Raw genomic sequence first — 11235 nt, forward strand, 5'->3', positions numbered from 1 at the left:
CTACAGCACAGAAACAGGCCCTTCGGCTCACCTATTCCGTACCGAACTATTAATCTGCTTAGTGCCATCAACCTGTACCTGAACCATTGCCCTCCCTGCCTCTCCCATCCATGTACTTATCCACATTTCTCTTAAATGTTGAAATAGAATCTGCATTCAGCACTTCTGTTTGCAGCTCTTTCCACCCTCTGAGGTTCTTCTTCTTCATTGAGTTTTTAGGGCAGTTGGCATCCACATTGTTGCATTACTGCTGTCAGAAATAATCCTACACTCTGAGTCTCAGCAAACTGCAAAGCGGCAAAGCTTTATTTTTCACGAGTCTGCAGAGTCGGACCCAAAACTGCTCCAGCAGTATTGAGCCCAGAGCATTACATTTCATTTCCTTTTATACAGTTTCAAGTAGGTTATCACGTGTCCCTCAGTTGCTGTATCATTCCTACAATTATTCATAGTCAGCTCCACTCTCCCCCTCCCCACAGGCTTGTACATTTCGGGGGTCACATACACATTTTCTCATATCCTCTGTCCTTGGAGTTAGCCATCCGCAGAGCCATGTCTGCCAAGTTTTCAAACACTTATCGGCCTTGGAGTTAGCCACAAGAGTACAGCTTATCTCCATCTGTTTCATCCACCTCCGCTCTCAGCTCCTAGCTTAATGACTCCTTTTTAGTTCTTCATGATTACCACAAGGTACAGATTGTACCTATACAGTTTTGCAAGAATCTTATATCCTTATTTAGCAATGTGTCAGCATATGTTTTGTAAGCTTAGATCTTAGCACAGTCTAACCTTAACCCTTTCTCTTCTTACAATTCCACCCTTTTTCTTTTTAGAGTGTGCTAAGGATTTGTCCAGGGATTCCACTCTTTCAGTTCCCTGCCTCGTTGCAACAGCATTTTAGCCGGGTCAGCTGGGTTCCCTGGCTGCATTACCTGTACTACTACTCGCGTTATTAATGCTCTCAAGCAGGGTATTAAGCATGGTAATATGATTATCATTATGAGTATTCCGCCTAATATTAACAGGGCTATTCGCCACCAGCTTCCTCCCAGCAGACTATCCAGCCAACTCAGGTTCCCTAAGGATCTCCAAGTTTGTACTGGCACATGGGCCAACTTCCGAATTTTGTCGGATATTTTCAACACTGCCTTTCCATTATCATTTATCTTTAGGCAACAGTTTGTCAGATTGAACTTTCCACAGACCCCTCCCTCGGAGGCCAATAGGTAATCCAATGCTAATCGATTTTGGTATATGGCTGTTCTCATCTGGCTTTGCTGCTCAGCCAGCAATTCCAGAGCCAATGCGGTTTGGTTGGTGATCACCTCTACTACAGCTTGTAGGCGTATTATTCGATTTAACATATATACCGGGGTTCGGTAACCCCATGACCCATCCTGGGCCCAAGTTGCTGGTCCGTAATATTCAATGATGCGTGCTGGAGGCCACTCGTCGCCCCATTCTCCCACCTTTATCTCCCGCTTCTCCCTTCTCAGTGAGTCAAATAACTTGATTTCCAATTCCCTATCTTCATCCTGGGGTAGGAGGAAGAACTCTGGCCTTATAAGGCCTAAGAAACAAACTCCTCCCCATCCTTTCGGCAATTTGGTGTATGCCTGATTCCCACAAATCCAGAACAGACCTTCTGGGACAAATCCTCCTTTCCTTGCTTTCCGCCAGGCTTTCCAAACACTGGGAATTCCTTCGTACGGGTTATGCCCACTGCAATTCCAGATTCCCGAATTGTTTCCCATAGCCGTACAATTGTCCTTTGCCCCTTTAGTTATGTACCAAGTCGGCTCCTCGGGCCACCAAGTGGCATTATTTTTTGTTTTAGCCAACTTTATACTCTGACATGGGCTTTCTCCTACTTTCACCTTCCCTTTTCTTTCTACACATACTTGTCCTTCCGGATAGTTTGTTAACTTCCATTCTTGCGTCCTCCCAGTCCTTTTCTTATCCCAATCATGAGCCAATAGCTCCCACACACTCAAACTCTCACCTATCCATGGCCATTGCTCGCTCATGTGGGGTCCCCCACAAACCCAACAGTCACTTACATTTAAACTTGTAGCTATTCGAGTTGCTAAGTCTATAAACAGGTTTTCCTTCATTTCCGGTCTTGTTTTTCCATAGGTTCCCCATTCTTCTCTGACTCCACCAAACTCTGCCCTTCCTTTTTCTTTCCTTTCACATATCCATTCTGTCTCAGGGCATGTACTTTCTCGTACACTCCAACTTCTCCCTTCTCCTTTTTCTTCTCTCACTGATCCACCGGGGTATCCCCTGTTCTTTCTCAGGGTATATTTTATTCCTCCCTCTTCACATTCCTCTTTTTCTTTTCCATAACATTGGTCATTTACATGTGAATGTGACACAAGGGCCCCGGGTCGTTCTTTTCCTTTCTCCAAAACTCGGTTCCTACACTTGTCACATTTCCCTTCTATTTTTCCCACATACAGAATTAAATATATTACAGTCAATAATGTAACAGTCCACATTGAGTTCATTTTTGTTGCCTTTTCAGTTTCACCACCAACGGTTCTTCACTGGGAACACAGGTCCACTCCGTGTGTCCCTCAGGCTTAACTGGTCCCTTTATTCTGGATGCGTGGGTCCACCCTTTCTCTTTTGTTCGTACGGCCGCCTCGGTGGTTAACAGGACCTGGAAAGGGCCTTCCCACTGTGGTTGTAACTTCTCCGGCTTCCAGGTCCGTACCAGAACCCAATCTCCAGGCACGATCTGATGTAAAGCAAAGTCGAGCGGCGGAGTCTGGGCCAAGAGACCCTTCTTCCGCAGTTCTGCAAAGGAACGAGATAGTGCCAGTAAATAGTTCCTTATAAAAATATCACCCCCTTGTAGCGTGGGGTACCCTTCTACCTTATTCCAATACGGGAGTCCAAACAGCATTTCATAGGGGGAGATTCCTATATCCTTCCTGGGTGCTGTTCGGATTCTTAACAGGGCGATGGGGAGACACTTAGTCCAGGGTAACTTGGTTTCTAGCATTAATTTGGTCAATTGCGCCTTTAAGGTACTGTTCATCCTTTCCACCCGTCCCGAACTCTGGGGATGCCACGGGGTATGGTATTTCCATTGGATACTCAATGCATCACAAATCAACTGGTGCGTCTTGGAGGCAAAGTGTGTCCCTCTGTCCGAGTCTATGGACCCCATGATCCCATATCTGGGGATTATGTTTTCTAGTAGTATTCGGGCTACTGTAGGCGCATCGGCCTTTGTGGTCGGGTATGCTTCCACCCAGTGGGTAAAATGATCCACTATTACTAACAGGTACTTCCATCTCTGCACTGAGGGTAGTTCGGTAAAGTCGATCTGGACTCTATGGAACGGTCTCATGGCCAGTGGCTGGCCACCTCTTGGAGTGGATCGCATCACTTTCTTGTTTATCCGCTGGCACGTCGGACATCCAGTTATCTCTTGCTGGGCCAATGTGTATATTCCTTTGCATACATAGTCCCTCAGAATTGTGTCGCACATGGCCTGTACTCCCCAGTGGGTTTGATGGTGCAACTGTTGGAGGATGTTGCGGGTTACTTCCTTATTTAGTACCTGTCTCCCATCCGGGACCGTCCATTTACCATCAGTGTCTTTTCGGGCTCCTAGTTGGTTCATGCTATCAATCTCTATTTGGGTAAACATAGGTTGTTTAGTAAGTCCTTCCCTCACTGGTATCAAGGTCAGGAGTTGGATCGGGTCTTCAACGGCTGCTCGTTTGGCCTCCCCATCGGCTAGACGGTTCCCTACTGCTTCAGGTGTTGATCCTTTTTGGTGTCCGGGTACATGTACTACCGCAATCTCAGTTGGTAGGGCCAGGGCTTCCAATGTCATACTTATCATTTGCTCGTGTGCCAGTCCCTTTCCTCTGGCCGTTATCAGTCCTCTTTCTTTCCATATCTTCCCAAAGGTATGTACTATCCCATAGGCGTACTTAGAGTCAGTGTATATTGTTCCGATCCTCTTCTCCAATATCCTCAGAGCCCTCTGGAGTGCGTATAATTCGCATGACTGGGCCGACCAGTTTCCCGGTAATCTCCCGGACTCCACTATTCTTTCAGTCTCTCCGTCAATGATGGCATATCCGCTGTGCCGTACTCCATCAATACATCGTGAGGATCCATCTATATACAATTCCTGTCCTTCTCCCAGGGGAACTTCCTGTAAGTCCTCCCGGCTCTTTGTTTGCAAGTCCAGCAATTCAATACAGTCGTGTTCTGACTCCTTTTCTTCTAGTCCTCCATAGAGGAACTGGGCTGGGTTGCAACTGGAATCCTTTGCGAAGTTTAGGTCTTCTCCGGTCATCAGTATAGTTTCGTACTTTAGAATGCGGGAGTCAGTGAGCCACCGATGTGCCTTCTGGGCTAGTAGGGTGCTGACCGAGTGGGGAGAATGCACTGTGATCTTCCCTCCAAAGGTTAGTTTCCGGGCTTCCTCTACCAATACCGCTGTCGCTGCCACTGCTTGGATACAGGTGGGCCATCCACGCGATACCGGGTCTAACATTTTTGACAGGAAAGCCACGGGTTGCCGCTTTCCTCCTCTTAGTTGGGTGAGTACCCCTTGGGCCATTCCTTCGGCATTGTTGACGTACAGCTGGAATGGTTTTTCCAGGGCTGGCAAGACTAACACCGGAGCACGGATCAATTGCCCCTTGATATAGTTGAATTTTTGCTCCTCTTCCTTTGTCCATTTTACTGTTTGCTCATCTTGCCCGAGTTTATCATACAGAAATTTCACCAGGGGAGTATAATTCTCAATCCAGATTCGACAATACCCCACTAACCCCAGGAACTGTCGTATCTCCTTCTTGGTACGAGGTAGCGACATCCCTGTTATTCCAGCTATCCTTTCTGGGGTAATGCTTCGCTGTCCCTTACTGACCCGGTGTCCCAGATACCTTACTTCCTTTTCCACGAATTGTAACTTTTTCTTGGAGACCCGTAGCCCCTTTTTCCCTAGGAAGTTCAGTAATCTGATGGTATCTTCCTGCACCCCTTTCTGTGTTGGCCCGGATAGTAATAAATCATCCACATACTGTAGCAGTTGGTTCTTTGGAGCACATTGGAATTCCGCTAGTACTTGCTCCAAGACCTGCCCGAATAGGTTAGGTGACTCAGTGAATCCTTGCGGCAGGACCGTCCATCTGAGTTGTCTTTTCCGCCCTGTTGTAGGATTTTCCCATTCAAACGCAAACATGTCCCGACTGCTTTCTTCTAGCGGGCAACTCCAGAAAGCATCTTTTAGATCTATTACACTGAACCATTCATGGTCAGGGGAGATTTTACTCATCAGGGTGTACGGGTTGGGTACTACCGGGTATCGGGTCTGGACTACTGCATTTAGACCCCGCAGGTCTTGTACCATCCGATAAGTCCCGTCCGGCTTTCGCACCGGGAGGATGGGGGTATTATATGGCGACATACATTCTTCCAGCAGTCCATCTGCGATCAGCCCTTCAATTACCGGCTGCAGCCCTTTTCTTCCTTCCATCGCAATGGGATACTGCTTCCTCCTTACTGGGCGACCGTCCGGTAGCAAGGTGATCTGTAGAGGGCTGATGTTCAATCCTCCCCTATTTCCCTCTCTATACCACACCTCGGGCTCTATTTTCTGGTCGTCCTCTTCTTTTAATGCGAATAATTTTACTATTATTTCTCCATTGTTCGGCACTGTTCCAATGCCCAGTTGCACTTGCAGGTCCCTTCCTAATAGGTTGAATCCTGCCGAGGGCAGCAGGAGAAGGTCTTGCCTTGTTGCCCTATCTTCATATCCGACTTCCACATTGTCCACAATGGGCACTTGTATCGTTTTTCCTCCGATACCGGATACCTTCATTACTCTTGTTCCTGTTCGGGCGCCGGGAGGTATCTGGATTACACTGGATCTTTCAGCACCCGAATCTACCATAAAGGTTGTATCTGACCCTTGGGGACCTAATTTCAGATTTACCAGGGGTTCCTGTCGATAGTTTCTTCTCCCCAAGGGTAGGAACCCCCGACCCCCCTAGTCTTCGTCCTCCATCATGGCATATGACCTGACCTCTCGCCGATACTTAGGACATTCCCGTTTAAAATGTCCTTCCTCGTTACAGTGGAAGCATCTTAGAGTCCTTCGCGTTTTCCTTCCTGGTTCTTGGCCATTGCCTCGGTCTGACCACGTTCCCCTCTTTTCCCTGTTTTCTGTGGTTACTTGCCGTACTGTCTGAACCATTATCCTAGCGGTCTTTTTCTGTTTCTCCTCGTCTCTTCTTACAAACACCTTCTGCGCTTCTCGCAGTAATTCACTCAAGGGTTTTGAATTCCAGTCCTCTATCTTCTCTAGTTTCTTCCGAATCCACTCATCGGGACCTCCCTGAGGGGACATAATTTTGCTTCTCCCTCTTCTTTCCTCTGTGACCCTTTCTTTGCTCCCGAACGGGTCTTTATCTTAGGGAATCGGGACCTCGGGGGATCCTTTCCTTCCTCTTCCCTCTTTCTGTCTCTATCTATCCATTCTTTTCGCTCCTCATCTCTTTTCTCTTCTTCTTCCTCCCATTCCTCCTCTTCTTTCTCTCTCTCCTCTTCCGCCTGCCGTTGCGGATCATCCGGATGCGGAGCACTAGCAGCTTGTTCGGGCTGCTGGGGCCGGGGAACATAAGGGGGAGGTAGATGATTCAACACTTCCCAAGGAGGCTCTTCCTCCTTAGTTTTAGTTTCTAGTTTAAAACTTCTTGCGGAGTCTCCTGGTCCGGGAACCCAGCAAGAGGCATACTCATTTTCTTCCTCTCTCACATTTGGTTTAGAGTTTACATATATGTTTAAGGCCTGTCTAACCCAATCCTCATCTGACCCAAATGGTGGCCACCATACCGAGGACCCTGTTATTGGCTGTTTGGACCATAATTTGCAATATTCTACCATTCTCTTTTTCTGCTTTCCCTTTGTTCGTCCATATCCCCATCCTGCAAACATTCTACCGAGGGGGCTATCAGGAGGTACCTTCGGGAACAAACCCGAACTCTCCGGCTCCTCTTCCTTTGAGCTTCCCCCTCCCATTATTCCCTTCCCGGCCCGGTTCTTTTTACTCTAGGTGTCGTCACACCTACTTTACCCGGTCACACCCACCTAGATCTCAGTTAGCTAGTCTCACTTACCCGGTGTGCCGTAGAACCGTCTCCTTTCCTCCCTGCTTTGCCGCCTTGCGCTGTCCGGATCTCACTCGCTCAAGCCGTTTCAGACGACGAGCAAGGAATCAGGGACTGCCGAACTCGGCAGGGTGCACCTTCTCCGATGTCCTTCCTCTCGCCCTCCACGACCGGAGTGGGGATCCCGGACGAGCCCCCAGCTGTCAGAAATAATCCTACACTCTGAGTCTCAGCAAACTGCAAAGCGGCAAAGCTTTATTTTTCACGAGTCTGCAGAGTCGGACCCAAAACTGCTCCAGCAGTATTGAGCCCAGAGCATTACATTTCATTTCCTTTTATACAGTTTCAAGTAGGTTATCACGTGTCCCTCAGTTGCTGTATCATTCCTACAATTATTCATAGTCAGCTCCACTCTCCCCCTCCCCACAGGCTTGTACATTTCGGGGGTCACATACACATTTTCTCATATCCTCTGTCCTTGGAGTTAGCCATCCGCAGAGCCATGTCTGCCAAGTTTTCAAACACTTATCGGCCTTGGAGTTAGCCACAAGAGTACAGCTTATCTCCATCTGTTTCATCCACCTCCGCTCTCAGCTCCTAGCTTAATGACTCCTTTTTAGTTCTTCATGATTACCACAAGGTACAGATTGTACCTATACAGTTTTGCAAGAATCTTATATCCTTATTTAGCAATGTGTCAGCATATGTTTTGTAAGCTTAGATCTTAGCACAGTCTAACCTTAACCCTTTCTCTTCTTACAATTGCCATCTTCAGGATTTATTGTCCCTTATTGTCCATGACTGGAGGTTCCCCCTCATGTTCACCTTAAATAGTTCACCTTTCACCTCTGACCTCCAGTTCTCCACTCACCTAACTTAAGTGGAAAAAGCTTGCTTGTATTTACTCTATCTATACCCCTCATAATTTCGATAAATCTATAAAATCACCCCTCAATCTTCTATGCTCTAGGGAATAAAGTCCTAACCTATTCAACCTTTTCCTATAACCCAGGTCCTCTAGTCCTGGCAGCATCTGTCAATGTTTATGTCGATGGCCTCCATCATCAGATGAGATATGTAGAGAGGAAAAAATCAGAATCAGGTTTATTATTGCTGACATAGCAGTACAGTGCAGTGCATAAAATATGCTACAAATTACAATTTTATATATATAGCGGAGGGGGAGAAGCTGTACCTAAACACCCTCCCTCCTGAATTCCCAGCCCCACATTCACAGTAAATGGGTGACAGAGACAATTGTGGATCTTTTTATGATCTAACTAAACAATACCAAAAGCATTAGACATTTGAATTATATTTCCTGTAATGAATTTAGCAACTCCGCCAAACCCAGCTGTGAAAGGAGGAGGGTTGGGTATGGGGCGAGCCAGAGCTACAGAAATGCCAACAGAACCTCCAGAGCCCTCATCCCTGGGAGAGGGTGACCTTCGATGGGCTACACCTGGAGACAACTTGCACGACTGGCCCAGGACATTGGACTCTGGTGAGCCGCTCTCAGTGGCCTTTGCCCCAGTAGGGATGATGGGCTTGAGTAATGACATCAGCAGGAGTGACACGTTTAATGAATGTGACAATCACTGACAGTTGTGCAGTTGCAGTGGGTAATTTATGTGTCTTGAGACCAGTGTGTGTTGTGATTTCAGTATATCCCAAGGCAGATCAATGAAATCTCTTCAAATGTATGCAGATAGATTAGAATGATACGCTGGGCGCTGCATCAGTCCTGGGAGGTTCATCTCCATCTATTGATTTGTACAAGAAGTTAAGTTAATGCAAGGGTGGAACTGTAAATGATAATTGATACATTTAAATTTTTTCCCCATTTATCATCCCTGCTTACTGTTATTTCTTTTGTAACATAGTTTAGTTTCAACACAATATAAAGAACATTTAAACAGTATAAGACTAAGTGTGTGGATTTGAAAGATTAATTCCACATCTTTGGCTGCATTTCCATTTCAGAAAATACAAAGCATTAAGCTACCTCTCCCCTCACCTAGTTTCACTGATTACCTACCAGTTTGTACTCTTTCCCGTACCCTACTTTTAGATAGGTATATGGAGCTTAGTAAAATAGAGGGCTATAGGTAAGCCTAGTAATTTCTAAGGTAGGGACATTTTCAGCACAACTTTGTGGGCCGAAGGGCCTGTATTGTGCTGTAGGTTTTCTATGTTCTATGTTCTATCCCACCTCCTTATTCTGGCTTCTTCCCCCTTCCTTTCCAGTCCTGATGAAGAATCTTGGCACAGAATGTCGATTGTTTATTCATCTCCATAGATACCGTCTGACCTGCTGAGTTCCTCCTGCGTTTTGTATGTGTTACAAAGGATTAAAGGTCCCTTGAAAAAAGTCACAGCAATTTCCCCAGTTCAACAGAATTTTAAAAAATATTTCAAAAGTATACTTTATTTGTAGAACACTACAGCACAGTATAGACTATGTGGCCCACAACGTTGTGCTGACCTTATAATGTACTCTATGATCAATCTAACCCTTATAGCTCTCCATTTTTCTATCATCCATGTGTCTGTTTAAGAGTTTCTTAAATGTCCCTAATGTATCTGCTTCTACCACCACGCTTGGCTAGGGTTCCACAGACCCACCACTCTGTGTAATAAAACTTAGTTCTGTCGTCCACCTTATTCTTTCCTTCAATCACCTTAAAATTATGCCATCTCATATTAGCCATTTCTGCTCTGGGAAAAGTCTCTGACTATGCACTTGATTGTTGTTTCATTTTGTATACCTCTATCAAGTCAGCTCTCATCCTCCTTCACTTCAAAATTTGAGCCTAGCTCACTCAACCTATCCACACAAGACATGCCTTCTAATTCAGGCAGCATCCTAGTAAATTTCCTATGCACCTCTCTAAAGTTGCCAGATCCTTCCTATAATGAGGCAACCAGATCTGAACACAATACTCCAAGTGTAGTCTAAACAGAGTTTTATAGGGCCACAACATTACATCATTCTGGCTGTTGAACTCACTGCCTCGAATAATGAAGGCCAACATACCAGATGTCTTCTGAACTGGCCTATCAACTTGCACAGCAATTTTGAGGGATCATTGCGGGACCATATTTTTAAAAAAAACAACAGAAACAGTGCAAAACTTTACCTTTATGCTCTTTGCATTCAGTAGTATTAACATTTTAAAAAAAGCACCATAATTCAGAAGACCTGAGTTACAGGGAAAGGTTGAGTAGGTTAGGACTTTGTTCTCTAGAGCGCAGGAGAATGAGGGGAGATTTGACAGAGGTGGCAGGGTAGAGATGCGTCTCTATGGAAGGAGGTGGGAGGTGCTCCTTCCCTTTGCTAGCCTGTTGTTCACCCTTGGACAAGGTGTGGCACTTGCTTAGCCCCCCAATCAGGGTGACGTGAAGCCATGGGGGAGCAAGTAGTGGATTGTCGTATGAGCAGCTGGTGCATATCACAAGTCTTGGTTATGTGACTACTGATGCCAGCAGACAATCTCTGAAGACTATTGATAATGGGTGTGATCAACCACCTTGTAAAGACACTCCCCAGAAGAAGGCAATGGCAAACTACTTCTGTAGAAAAATTTGCCAAGAACAATCATAGTCATGGAAAGACTATGTCATACACATAATGAACAAATGACTACGAACTTATGAACAGTATAGATAGGGTACATGTAAACAAGCTTTTTCCACTGAGGTTAGGTGAGATACAACTAGAGATCATGGGTTAAGTGTGAAAGGTGAAATACTTAAGGGGAACATGAGGGGTAACTCAGAGGGTGGTGGGAGTGTGGAATGAACTGACAGCAGAAGTGGTAGTGGATGTGGGCTTGATTTCAACATTTAAAAGAAATTTGGATAGGGGCATAGACAGACTGGAAATGGGGGTTATAGTCCAGGTGCAGGTTGATGGGACTAAGTAGAATAACAGTTCGGCACAGACTAGATTAGCCGATGAGTCTGTTTCTGTGCTCTATGACTGTATTACCGCTAGTGCACTCTTTGGGTTATTTCCCATCTGACTCAGCCACTCCATGTGTTGGAAAGGCATAATGTTAAGAGTGCTGGAACTCTAAACCCAACCTTC

At 45.9% G+C, this 11235-nt stretch overlaps 1 protein-coding gene across 1 annotated transcript; it reads right to left on the reverse strand.

Annotated features, from left to right (window-relative positions):
- Positions 1–285: 285 nt before the first annotated feature.
- On the reverse strand, positions 286–7903 carry LOC140741502 (endogenous retrovirus group 3 member 1 Env polyprotein-like). The gene is made up of 2 exons (XM_073071779.1): positions 7155–7903; positions 286–2802 (listed from the first exon to the last, which is right to left on the reverse strand). The coding sequence occupies exon 2, from the start codon at positions 2508–2510 to the stop codon at positions 840–842; it is 1671 nt and encodes a 556-aa protein (XP_072927880.1). The 5' UTR covers positions 2511–2802; positions 7155–7903; the 3' UTR covers positions 286–839.
- Positions 7904–11235: the final 3332 nt, after the last annotated feature.

This window comes from Hemitrygon akajei, chromosome 18 (genome assembly GCF_048418815.1).
Source record: "Hemitrygon akajei chromosome 18, sHemAka1.3, whole genome shotgun sequence".
NCBI classification, from domain to species: Eukaryota; Metazoa; Chordata; class Chondrichthyes; order Myliobatiformes; family Dasyatidae; genus Hemitrygon; species Hemitrygon akajei.